This window comes from Myotis nattereri, assembly GCF_964212035.1.
Source record: "Myotis nattereri genome assembly, chromosome: 9".
Lineage (NCBI taxonomy): Eukaryota > Metazoa > Chordata > Mammalia > Chiroptera > Vespertilionidae > Myotis > Myotis nattereri.
The window spans coordinates 54,106,810-54,120,958 of NC_138084.1; the positions used below are offsets into that span (position 1 = coordinate 54,106,810).

The 14,149-nt window shown below is 34.8% G+C and overlaps 1 protein-coding gene across 3 annotated transcripts in view; it reads right to left on the reverse strand.

The window, feature by feature from the left end:
• PICALM (phosphatidylinositol binding clathrin assembly protein) overlaps window positions 1–14,149 on the reverse strand; it is a 110,695-nt gene that overhangs the window by 50,385 nt on the left and 46,161 nt on the right. For all 3 annotated transcript variants that reach the window (XM_081100127.1, XM_081100126.1, XM_081100128.1), the window contains exons 5-8: window positions 7,499–7,592; window positions 3,491–3,602; window positions 2,171–2,277; window positions 224–265 (exon numbers count right to left, since the gene is read on the reverse strand). In XM_081100127.1, the coding sequence (XP_080956253.1) occupies window positions 224–265; window positions 2,171–2,277; window positions 3,491–3,602; window positions 7,499–7,592 (355 nt within the window). The remainder of the gene's footprint in view (window positions 1–223; window positions 266–2,170; window positions 2,278–3,490; window positions 3,603–7,498; window positions 7,593–14,149) is intronic.

Here is a 14,149-nt window from a genome sequence, read left to right on the forward strand (position 1 = left end):
AATGATATAGCAGTGGCTAGCTCCACCAATATAAGAGGGGAATAGATCACCCTATATGATCATGCTAGAACAATTATCATCAATACATTAAAATATTAAAATCTGTCAAGAAAAATCACACTGATTTCCTTGTTAGCATGAGCTGAATATTATTCACTTGGTGCCTTTCACACCTACCTAACAATACATAGCAGACAGTGAACTGATATAAAAATATACTTACCTGTGAAAGGTCTGGTATATCACCTCTGTCAATTCCAACTTGCTGTAAGAAGAAGCAACATTGTATGTAATAGATAAAATTATAACAAAGATGTTATATAAATAACAACTAGAAAATGACATTTATGACTAGTTCTGTGAACACTATTTTAGATAGACTTCAGAAAAATATTTAATCTCCAAATATATCATTCAGTATTTCCAGGGACTTAGATGTTATTTGATGGCTCTAAAGTTGTAAGAGGAGGAAAACCAGAGTGTTTGGAAATTCAGTAAGACTATTAAATTACCATCTCCGTATCTTCTAAGCACCTGTACCTTGTCATAATCTGAAAAATCCATCACTTCATGATGCTATATGATAAAAACTCATGGCAAGAATGAAGGCTGACTACAAACAAGTTTCCTGCGGCATGAAAAGAGTTAAAAAAACACACAAACCTGATGACAATAACTTTGTCTTCCTCAGTAAAATATGCTTTCCCAGGCAATCACCATAGAGAACAATTTTGTAAAACCTATGTTCACTCAAGTAGGCCAGTTTTATACAAATGCAAACTGGTATCTAACCAGGATGTAATTATTTTCACAAAGCAATCCCAAACAGGCTTTCATGATGTTCAAGCACTAGACAATTTCCAGCAAAAGAAGATAAAAACGATTCCTATTTATTATTCTAGTACCCAAATTAAAAAACTCTTTCCCTCCCTGGGTTTGTGTTTCATTTTCTAATCATTCTCTCTTCTCAAGGGCCAGCCCCAGAATGACATCAGTAGAAAAGTTGACAAAATAATTCAAACTGAGATCATAATAGCTAATCAATAACTAATACATATGTCCCTTTCAAACACATTTAAAAATGTTACTTGTGCCTTTTTACTCCAAGAACTAAGATCTCATAATGAAATTACAATCCCAAAGACAGCATCATGAAAAAGTATTTTAGGGCAGGAGAATTTTCTTATTTCTCAGATAATATGGAACAGATGGTCTATTCCATCTCAAAGTAAGACCAGCAGATCTGGAGGTAAACAAGGACTTAAAACTTAAGTCAATAATTATAACTATCAAATACAAAGGATATAACAGGCCAAAAGGGAAAGTTAACAAATTAAAATGTATTTAAAAAATTTACTGGAATCATAGCACAAACTTTTATCTTCTGCTTTTAATGTGACTGGCCCTACAAAAATGGGGGGAAAAACATCAATTTCTCTGAAAGATACTTTAAATTCAAAATAAACTGCAGTAGACTTTATAAAATAGCTGATTAACACCACAAAGCACATTTTTTTTCAAAGGTCTCACCATCCTGTTGTATTCATCTGCTACAGAATAAAATCACTATGGTAAATAGAGCTAAAATCACCAACTTGCTAGTTCCAATTTAACTACTTTGATATAACTATAGCCTAGCCATCTTCCAGAATTATCCTAGTAAGACATCTCTGGTGGTGACAGGTAGAAAGAAGGTAAAGAAAAACAACAAAAGCACTTTAAGACCTGACTCTATACAAGCAAGATAATGCCTGTAAGCATTACCACAACTTTTTTGTGACAATTTCACAAAATTATTTCTTAACTAGATTTGCAAAATTAGATTATTCTACTACCCATACTCATGGTTTTTATAATAACTGAAAAACAATAAATACACTAAATTCACTTCTGCAGGGGAACAAAACATTTTGAACAATGTGGCTCCAGTTACAAGTCTCACTGAAGAGACTTTAGCATTATCATTGAATAGTCTTTACCATATTTAAAACAATAAATCTTCTAAAATACATGACTAATTCCAACTATAAAAATCGCTGACACTACTGTGTGCCACCTACCTAATTTTAAATAAATTTTAAATTACCTGTCAATGTTCAGTATTGAATTAAATATACACTTATAGACAAAAAAGCAGGTTAAGAAATATAGTCACTTAAAGACAGTTTACCTCTGCAACTTTGAGAAACTCTGAGATTCTTGTCATCCTCGTCAGGAACTTCTTATAGATGTCAAGACCTTCTTTGCACTGGTTCTTTTTCATATCAAAATATTTTTCTGCCAAAAGAAGATATAAAAATACTTTTACTCACATAAAATTATAACAATCAAAAAGAAATGGGGACACATTTGATATATGATATTTATACTTTAGCACTCTTTGAAAACCAAATCCAAATCCCACTGGGAAAAACAGAGCGTTTCTAGGCAAAATAACTGCATTCCATATACAGTTAACTCCTGAACAATGCAGGGAGGTTAGGAGCACCAATTCCCATGCAATTGAAAATCTGCATATAAATTTTGACTTCCCAAAATTTTACCTACTAATAGACTGGGAAGCCTTAAGAATAACAGTCAATTAACATATATTTTGTATATTACATATGTTATATACTGTAGTGTTATAATAAAGTGAGCTAGAGAACAGAAAATTGTAAGAGCCCTAAAACGATGTTGCTCAGTGGTAACAGCATCGTCCCGAGCACTGAAAGGTCGGTCTCAGGTTCTATTTCCAGTCAAAGGTACATACCTGGGTTGCAGGTTCGCTCCCAGCCCTGAGTCAGGGCACATGTAGGAGGCAACCAGCTTCACATGGATGTTTCTCTCTCTCTCCTCCTCTCCCCCCGCCCCCCAACTTCGACTCTCTCAATGGAAAAAACTATCCTCATGTAAGGATTAACAAAACAAAAGAACAAAAAAAAGAGAGAAAATAATAATAAAATTATATTTACTATATTTGTTGAAAAAAATATCTGTGCTGTTCAAGGATCAACCATATACCAAATACACAATAAAGCACCATATAGTCCTAAAATGCCTCAAAACACCTCATCCTTAAAAAAAAAATGTTTAATGCATTTAAAATAATTATCCATTTTAAAATTAAGTTTAGAAAAAATATCAATTTTATAGTTAAAGTTCATTATGGAGTAAATTAAGAAGAAATAAGATTTTTCCTGGACAGAAAATTCCAAGTTAATTTTAAAGGAATTTTTATATTTCTACAAATTATAAAACTGATAGAAGAAAACACAGATATATCTAAAAAATATAAAGTTCATTTAGCTAAACATTCTAGTTGTAAAAGTATATTTAATAACTTAGCATATGTAACAGGTATAAAATTTCTGCCCAAATAAATTGTTACAACAAATGAATATATCTCAATAAATATTTATTCAACCTTAAGTAACAATTCAGACAATATTAGTTACCCATATGGCACAAGATAAGAAATAAAATGTCATTAAGCTACAGCAATATTTACCTAATAGGTTAATAATTCCTTCATTGTATGCTGCAAACAGTCTAATGGCATCTTTGAACAAGAGCATGAAGGCAGCATTTATTACTCCATTTGTAAGTTCATTACTATTAACCTGGGGGGAAAATTAGAAAAAAAATTAGCTAATCTTATGTTTTAAATAACAATGACTTCCTTCAAATTAAAATACAGTGAATTCATATATTTAGATGTATTAAAGAAAAAGACATTTATTTCTTGCAATTAGAGTTACAGCCAAAGAGTGCAAAAATCTTAATCAAAGAGTTTAGTTGTAAAAGCCACAAGCAAACAAACATCCTACAACATTAAATTTAATTTTGAAATAAATAGTTCAGAACAAAAGTACCGTTAACTCTTGAAATTCATGGGCTATATCTCAGAAGTCTTTTAGTATAAGTTCACTTCAACATTAAATACTTCTACTCGCAAAATAAGGCCCCTTTCTAGATGGATGTTCACTTTGAGTCATGAAGGACTTACTGAATATTTTTAAACCAAAAGATATTTATTTATTAAATGGTTACTATAATCACCAAGGCACTGAGCTAAATAAACTAGGTAGAAGATACTTTTAAATATACTACAGGCCCGTTGCACGGGTTCGTGCACCGGTGGGGTCCCTCAGCCTGGCCTGCGCCCTCTTGCAATCAGGGATCCCTCAGGAGATGTCGGACTGCAGGTTTCAACCCGATCCCCACAGGGGCTAGGGCTGGGCACTGCACCACTCTGGCGCATCCCGGGCCTGCTGTGCTCTCCAGCTGTGAGCCCGGTGCCTGGTGCCAGTCAGCTGAGCGGCACTCCCACTGTAGGAGTGCACTGACCACCATGGGGCAGCTCCTGTGTTGAGCGTCCCCCTGCTGGTTAGTGCATGTCATAGCGACTGGTCGAATGGTCGGTCACTTAGGGTTTTATATATATAGATATACCTTTTCTTAATATTACAGACGAACTGATCTTCAAAATAGTTATGATAATATTAATTTTATCTCATCTGGTTACTGGGAGAATTTGGTTACTGGGAGAATTATATGATATGCTGAGTATCAAGAGCCTAGTGCAGTACCTTACACATGAATAACCAGTATTTATTATTATTGAATTATGCTGTAACAACAAAAAAATCACTTATTTATCTATCGAGAATACAAAAAATAATTTTATTTTTATCTCAAGGAATGAATCAAAAGGATAAGCCAAAGTAACTTTTAAGCTCTTTTTTAGATAATAAGGATATGTAGTACATGAAAATTAATTTGTTAGGTATATAAAAGCATAAGCACAAAGTTAAATAGTAAGCAACCAATTGGTAAATATGTGCAGAATATCTAACAAGGCTGATTTCTATTATGGAGAGAGAATCCTAATAATAAAGCAAGTAACAGATAATTCATATGACCAGTAATATGTGAAAAGAAGCTCACCTTTGCTTACCAGATAAATTAAGATATAATAATAAAATTAAGATATAATAATAAAAATAATAAGATATAATAATAAAATAAAATAAAAAACTATCCTTTTTTGGAGCACCAGACCAGTAGGTATCAAAATAATCAAGACCAAGGTATTATTGGGTAAAAATTAAGAAAAACAGGCACCTGCTGACATGTGAATGGCTCAACCCTTTCAGAGTGTAAATTGGCAATAGTTTAAAAGTATAAATGTTTATGTCCTTTGAACCAAATTCTTTTTTTAGGCATTAACCCTACAAAATAGGTTTAAAAATGTGTAGATACACACATCATCTAACACACACACAAAATTAGTGTCCCCTCTCTTCTCTGTATCCCCCCTCCCCCCAATAGGCATAACAGGTAAATTGTTACATACAATGAAGTACAATACAAACACTGAAGAGAGTAATTTTATAAAGTGAAAACAAATTACACGGTTGGACCCTCTTCACTATCAAAACCAAAATATCATTCAGTAGTTACATCACTCTCTTGTGTCTTTCTAGTCTAGGGGTTAGAAAACTTTTTTTGTAAGGGCCTGTTTGTATTGTAGACTCTAAAGGCTATATAGTCACTATCACAGCTATTCAACTCTGTTATTACATCGTGATAACAGCCACATACACTATGTAACCAGTGAGCCTGGCTGTGTTCTAATAATATTATTATTGTAAACAATATTAAATTTCATAATTTTCATCTGTCAAAATACTATTTTTTAAATATTATTTTCAACCACTTATTAAACATGTAAAAATCATTCTTAGCTCACAAGCTGTACAAAAACAGGCAGCAGGTCATAGTCTGATAACCCATTCTAGATTATGAAGCACTTACAGGATTCATTTACTGAATATTTATTGAACAGTATCTATGTGTCACACACCTCTGATAATCGGGACACAGTAGAGAAAAAATAGACTTGGTGCCTGCCCTCAAGCAACTTAAAGACTATCAACAGCAAGAATTAAAGGAAAAAAACAATTTCAGCATGAAATTGCTACGGTTCCATTCACTAACTTGCACTTACAAGCTCTAAAATAAAATGTCTTAAAATAGATGCCTCCCCCTCAAAGAAAAGACTTGAAAATACTAATATTTAACCTATTACACACAAAGACAAAGTTGGAAACTTGGTTCAAGTGATGGTAGTTAAAACAAAAATTCCAGAGAACACAATATCCTTGGGCAATCTCTACAAAACAGGCTGTTACCAGCCTATTTGAACTTCCTTTTATTCCTTAATAATTGAATGCTTTGAGTCCTACAAAAGTGAAATACTAAGTTGGCTATACCTAAAGAAAATTGTCATATATTTTTTAAAAATATCTAAAAACCATTATCAAAAGAAAGCAGATTTTCAGATCAACACCTTAACCTCTCCATCACTTTCTTTAGCTTGTACAGTAAGTGCTTCATATACAAGAACCCATGTATAGAAAACATTTAGGGGGAAAAAGCTACATGTACTAGTTAAGACCTACAACGGTTGCATCTCTACTAAACATGTAGACTTATTTTCTTGTCATTTCCTAAACAATAGAGTATAACAACTATTTATGCAGCATTATAAGTACTCTAGAGATTATTTAACGTTTATGGGAGGATGTGCATAGATTATATGCAAATTCTAAGCTATCCTATATAATAAAAGCATAATATGCTAAGTGTCTGACTGATCAGTCGACCATTCAGTTGACCGCTTGACCAGTCGCTATGATGTGCACTGACCACCAGGGGGCAGACGCTCTGACAGGTAGGTTAGCTTGCTGCTGGGGTCTGGCAGATCAGGACTGGGAGGGCTGGACACGCCCTGGAGCTCTCCCACAGTCCCTCCCCGGCCGGCCGGCCGGCCCCCATCGTCCCCAAATGGGAATGGGCAAGACAGCTCCGATCTGCCCCGATCACCAACCAGGCCAAGAGACCCCACCCGATCACCAACCAGGCCAAGAGACCCCACCCGTGCACAAATTTGTGTACTAGGCCTCTAGTTTTATATAAGGGACTTGAGCATCTGTGAATTTTGTATCCACAGGTGGTCCTTGAATCAATCCCATATGGATACAGAAGAATGACTGTATACCTCTAATTCTAGAGCTAGAGAAGCACTATCCAAGAAATCAGGGTAAATCTAAAACAATTATAAAAATGGAAAGTAAGCCCTAACCAGTTGGGCTCAGTGGATAGAGCGTCAGCCTACGGACTGACGGGTCCCAGGTTTGATTCCGGTCAAGGGCATGTACCTTGGTTGCAGGCACATCCCCAGTAGGGGGTGTGCAGGAGGCAGCTGATCGATGCATCTCTCTCATTGATGTTTCTAATTCTCTATCCCTCTCCCTTCCTCTCTGTAAAAAATCAATAAGATATGTATTTTTTTAAAAATGGAAAGTAATCTGATTTGAGCCCACATTTATAGAAAACACTTAGCCAAATAGGATATTAGTATGAAAAATCAGAGTCTGTGAAAATAAAAACCTCAACCAATTATAACATTTTTAAAATCTTAAGTTACAAAAGATTTGTGCAATCAACTTACATTAAAATCGAGAAGGGCATCCATTTGATTTTGAATAATAGGTACAGTTTTTAGGAGTTTTTCTGTGTTCATTGTCCTCATAACTCCATCAGCCCTAAAAAAGAAACAACTGAGTTTGTTATTAAACCTACATTTCAAACTCCCATATGGTTCTCTAAACAGAGAACAAGTTGCTATAAAACATCACATATTTTTAAAGTCATTACTGAGCCTGAAATCTCAAGCATAAATCATAGAGAAAAAACAAAAACAGAAAATATGTCTATCAAGATGCTCATTTAAAACTGAAAAAAAAAGAAAAGTAAAATAAGAGAATAAAAATCAAAGTTTACATCATACCACCAGGTTTATATAATTTACTTTTTACATGAGGAAATCATCTGATCCTCACATCACACATGTGTATACCAGTAAATAGCAATTTTACTATTTTTTTAAAATTACGAATAAAATAATTGCCTCAAATCACTTAATAGTCAGGACTTAATGGAGTTAGCACTTAAACTCAAGTCTATTTTATTCATTACTCAAATACCAATGCTTGTTATACAGAAAATTATAACTAAAATCATTTTATTATAAAATAAGACAATTTTACCAAGTCATTCTAATCTGATCATTAAATAAGTGAATATTAAGAGGAATGTTTTTAATAAAATATTTTTTAAGTAATTCCAAAAATATTCCTTTGAATATTTTAGATATTTCTAAACATAAGAGAAATATTAGCAGTACCAAATAAACTAGAATTTTACAAAACTAGTACCAAAAACACTAGATAAAAAGTACTGAGTGAGGCTAAGCTATATCACTAATACTAAGTGCTTATTATGTATCAGGCTCCACATTAAGAACTTGCTATGTTTTCCAAATCCTCACAAAAATCCTGTAGATGGCCTGCCCCATTTTATAGGTGGTGAAATTTTAGGTTGTGGGGTTATATGACAGTCTATGGTCAGAGAACTAAACAGTGGTAGGGTCATTATATAAATCCCGCTATATTAGACTTCAAAACAGTGCTTTTTGTAACCTTTTGGCAGAGTAACAAGGCACTTTCAAAAAGTGCGCAAGCTTTCTCTAATTTATAAATAAACCATACTATAACCAGCTGCTCCAACCCTGAGTTACTCTCTTCAATCACAACCCCAGAAGCCAGAAAAGCAACAATAGAGCTTTGTGCTACACAACACTGGACTGCCTTGGGTAGGCAGCTACTGACTAACTTTAGCCCAACAACTCTCCCCAATAAGGCTAGGTAACCTCTCAAATACTAAACTACATGGATTGGTACTAGCTGCTGGAGTTTGGAATAGGACACCATTCCCTCATTGTAACCCTTTTTTTATTGTCATCATACACTCATTTTATAAGTCATTACTTGGTCCCCTTTTCGTTCTCCCTCTCTCTCCTTGCTGAGGTCACTTTTTACTTCTGGTCACTTCCCCTCCATCACAAGAGACTTAAACTCTGCCTCAGTTTTTCTTAACTTCAACATCTACATGGATAACAAATCCAACATCCTTATCTCAAAGTGCCTTAATAGCAGTTCGTATTCCCATGGTCAGATCCTGAGTTTACTGTCCCAAAAGCCACATCAACCATCCCCCCCCCCGCCTTACCACCAAATGAAAAAAACAAAAACAAAATTCAGATACCATATCCTATAACAATAACCTTTGAACCTTCTAGCAACCTTGGTCAATTATCCCCCATGACAAAAGCTATTTGACTTCATCATAATTCAACGTACCAAACCCACTATCCACATTGTTCCCATATTTTTACTTCCTTCATCTAGTTTAGAATTCCAAAGATTACTATTAAATTCCTCTGTACTCTCTTCTTCCTTTGCAGTCACCTGACAAATTCACAATCCTGGGTGAGCCAACATTTACCTCATCCATGACAGTAAGATGCAGCTGAGTCCTGGTAAAGAAAACCACAAAACTGAGCAAACTGATAAAACTATAACAAATTCATAATCAACTTCAAATGAGGACTCAGCATTGCCAGTAATTCTCTTAGCCTTCTCTTAAATTCCTCTCCTCAGTACTTATACTTCAAACTTCCTTCTCCCACCACTCCCTTCCTTGTATCCCACACCCAACACACAAACTCTCAGCATTTAACTCTCAAAATATATCATTCAGAAATAGAAAATGATAAAGAGAGATTGGCTGGTCATCTTGCCACCAAAACTACATCTATCTTGTCTATTCCTATTATAGTAGCAAAAGTATTTCTTTCTAGCAAATGTAAACACCATTCACACAGGTCCTCTGGATCCCACTCTGTCACATGCTTTAGTTGTCTTCTTCTCTAACACAGCACTGACTGTCCAACAGAACTATCTGCAGTGATGGAAATGTTCTGTATCTGCACCATTCAATATGGTAGCCACTAGCCATAAGTGGCTACTTAGCATCTGTAATGTAGCTGATGCAACAAGGGAAATGATTTTTTAAATTTGATTTTATTTTAATCAGTTTAAATTTAAATAGCCACATGTGGCAAGTAGCTAGCATATTGGACAATGCAGCTTATTAATTTTTTCTTTTATACTAGATCATTCCCATGAACATGCAAGCACAGTTTCTAGAATCACCATTCTTTAAACAGACACACACACACCACCACCACCACTAATCCCGTATTATTCCCTTGCAGAGTCAAGCATACTTCTCAAAAGAGTGGCCACTTCCTCACATTTTGTTCATTATTCAATTCATTGCATTATGAGCCCCACTCCTACCATCCAGTTCAATTTCTCTAGTTTAGGTTATCTAGGTATTCCATGTTGCTTCTCCAATGGGTACTTACCTAATATTATCTGACTAGACTTCTCAGCATCATTCAAGTTTTCTTCATTCTTGAAATATTCTACTCTCTCAGCATCTCTTATATAATTCCCTCTTTGTTTTCTTCCTACCTCAGGATCACTTTCCAATCTCTTTTGCTGGCTCCTCATCTTTTATCCATCCTCTAAAACAGTTGTATATCTCAAGGTTTTCTGGACCCTCTTCTCTCATTCTGAATTTATGCCCCAGGTATGCTGTCCTTCCCAAGACAGAAATTAGCAAAATGCCATTGACATATTTATATTCCCAGACTAGAACTCTCAAGTTCCAAGTTAGTATATTAACTGCCTACTTGATATCTCAACTTGTACAAATCACTCAAAACTAGTATTTCTAAAACTAAATCCTTACTTTTTAGCACTACACCCTACCTTATACCACTCCCCAAAATCTTCCCTGTAAATAGTGCCATGTACCCTATGACTTATGCCAAAAACTGTGGGGATATTTCTGATTCCTCCCTCTCTCACTAGCCTCCACATCATTTCTTCCCAGAGAACTTTAAATTTTTTAATTAAGAAGAATCTTAACAATTATTACATGATTATATCAGACTTCAAAAACCACAAATAATTCACAATCCCACATGCTTGAACATGATTCAAATCAAATGTATGACAATTCATACTCCATGCAGAGCACAGGTTCTTATGACTTTTTAAATAGATTACAATTAAATTCAGATACTTGCTTCCCAAATATAACAGCAATGGGTTAAAGGCTAATTATCCATGTCCTTATTCACATACAATATCTTGATTAATTTACACAATGTCTTGTTACTTTGAACTGTACTAATTTAGAATTCAAGATAATTCAACATAATACTACCAAATAGAATGTTAAAACAAACAAATCAAAATGAAGAGTCCAATGTTTAACCAACTAAAAAGACAAATCTATGGGCAATTTACTGGATCTATTTTTCTTTTTTTCTTTTTCGGGTCTATTTTTCATTGAACCATTTAATGTACTGTTTACAAACTCATCTAGTCATCTTTTCGAAAACTATTAAACAGCCACTATGTCAGTGGTTCTCAACCTTCCTAATGCCGCGACCCTTTAATACAGTTCCTGGCTGAAACTGGTTTGGCTCAGTGGATAGAGCGCCGGCCTGCGGACTGAAAGGTCCCGGGTTCGATTCCGGTCAAGGGCATGTACCTGGGTTGCGGGCACATCCCCAGTAGGGGGTGTGCAGGAGGCAGCTGATCGATGTTTCTCTCTCATCGATGTTTCTAGCTCTCTATCTCTCTCCCTTCCTCTCTGTAAAAAATCAATAAAATAAAAAATAAAAACAAACAAACAAAAAATACAGTTCCTCATGTTGTGGTGACCCCCAACTTCATTGCTACAAATTGAACATAATTAAAGCATAGTGATCAATCACAAAAACAATATATAATTATATATGTGTTTTCCGATGGTCTTAGGCGACCGCTGTGAAAGGGTCGTTCGACCCCCAAAGGGGTCGCAACCCACAGGTTGAGAACCGCTGCACTATGTTTCAGCAGTCTGGAAAGTCCTAAATATATGAATATGGCACGACTATACTCTCATGGGTGTGAGCATGTCATATAAAATTTAACAACAGAAATAAGGCTTCCTCAAAGAAATGTCGGTGTGAATTCTTGAAAAATAACTAAGAATTTCTCAGAATAACAAAAAAGGGCTTTATAAAAGGAGTATAGTTGGCCTTGAACAATGCAGGGGAGTTAGGGAACATAACTTGTACTTCAGTACTAGTGGGAACTGGCTCTAGGACACACATCCCCGCCATGAATACCAAAATCCACAGACGCTAAACTCCCTTATGTAAAACCTAATTAAAATACAAGCAAAGGACTTGAACAGACATTTTTCCAAAGATATACAAATGGCCAATAAGGACATAAAAAGACACTTAACATTATTACCCATCAGGGAAATGCGAACCAAAAAAATCATAATGATATACTACTTTATACCCACTAGGATGACTATAATAATAAAAAAAAAATAAGTATTGACAAGAATGTGTGGAAATTGAATCCACAGATATTGCTGGTAGGAACATAAAACAGATCAATTGCTTTAAAAACAAAATGAAACAGTTTGGCAGTTCCTCGAGAAGCTAAACCTAAGAGTTACAATATAGCCCAGCAATTCCACTCCTAGATACATACCCAAGAGAACTGAAAAGATTCCACAGAAAAACTTTATCACCAATGCTCATAGCAGCACTAATCCTAATAGCCAAAAAGTAGAAACCATTCAGAGGTCCATCAGCTAATGAAAAAATGCAGTATAATCCATACAACTGAATATGATTAAGCCATAAGTACTGATCCATCCTAAAACAAGGATGCTAAAACTTAATACATTAGGCTAAGTCAAAGAAGCCTGACCCAAAAAGCCACATATTACATGATTCCAGCAGGGAAGAAGAAAAAAAAAAGACATAGGAACCATAAAAAAGAACCAGTCAGAAATGAAAATACAATAACTGGAATGAAAAATACACTAGAAGGAATCAACACCAGATTAGATGAAGCACAGAATCGAATCAGTAATGTGGAAGTCAAGGTAGAAAAACCACCCAATCAGAGCAGCAAAAACAAAAAAGAATTTTTCTAAAATGAGGATTTTTAATGAACCTATGGGACAATAATCAAGTGTAACAGTTGCATCATAGATGTACCAGGACGAGAAGAGAAAGAGCAAGGGATTAAGAATCTATTTGAAGAAATAATGACTGAAAACTTTCCTAACCTAGTAAAGGAAAAAGACACACAAGTCCAAGGAAGCTCAATACAAGTTCAAGAAGCTGATAAGAGTACCCCACAAGATGGAACCCAAAGAGGCCCACACCAAGACACATCATACTTAAAATGCAAAATGTTAAAGACAAGGATAGAATCTTAAAAGCAACAAGAGAAAAGCAGCTAGTTACCTAAAAGGAAGTGCTAATCAGATTGCCAGCTGATTTTGCAACAGAAACTTTGCAGGCAAAAAATATTCAGTGATGAAAACCAAGGACCCACAACCAAGATTACTCTATCCAGCATGGCTATCATTTAGAATTGAAGGTCAGATAAAAGAGCTTCCCTGACAAGAAAGAGCTAACGGAGGTCATCGCCATCAAACAAGCAATATAAGATATGTTAAAGGGACTTCTTTAAAGAAAAAGATAAAAAATATGAATAATAAAATGGCAATAACTACATATCTATCAACAATTACTTTAAATGCAATGGATTAAATGCTCCAATCAAAAGACATACAGTGGCTGAAGAGATAAGAAAACAAGACCCTTACACATACTGTGTACAAGAGACTCACTTCAGATAGAAAGGTATACAGACTGAAAGTAAAGGGATGGAAAAAGATATTTCATAAAAATGGAATAAAAAGAGCTGAGGTAGTAATACTTGTATCAGACAAAATAAGACTTTAAAACAAAGGCTACAAGAGACAAAGAAGGGCTCAAAGAACTGGCCTGATATTCCATAATTCATAGTCTAATATTTTTTATGATTTACATTTATAAATATTCAAATCTATTGGATGTCAAATTCCACTTCTGGGTATTTTTCTGAAGAAATCCAAAACACTAAATCAAAAAGACATATGCATCCAATTTGTTCATTACAACTTTACTTACTATACCTAAAATATGGAAGCAACTTAAGAGTCCATCAACAAATGTATGTATGGATAAAGTAGTGGTGTATATATACAATGAAATATGATTCAGCCAAAAAAAAAAAAAAAAAAGGAATGAACTCTTGCCATCTGAAACATGGATGTACCTTGA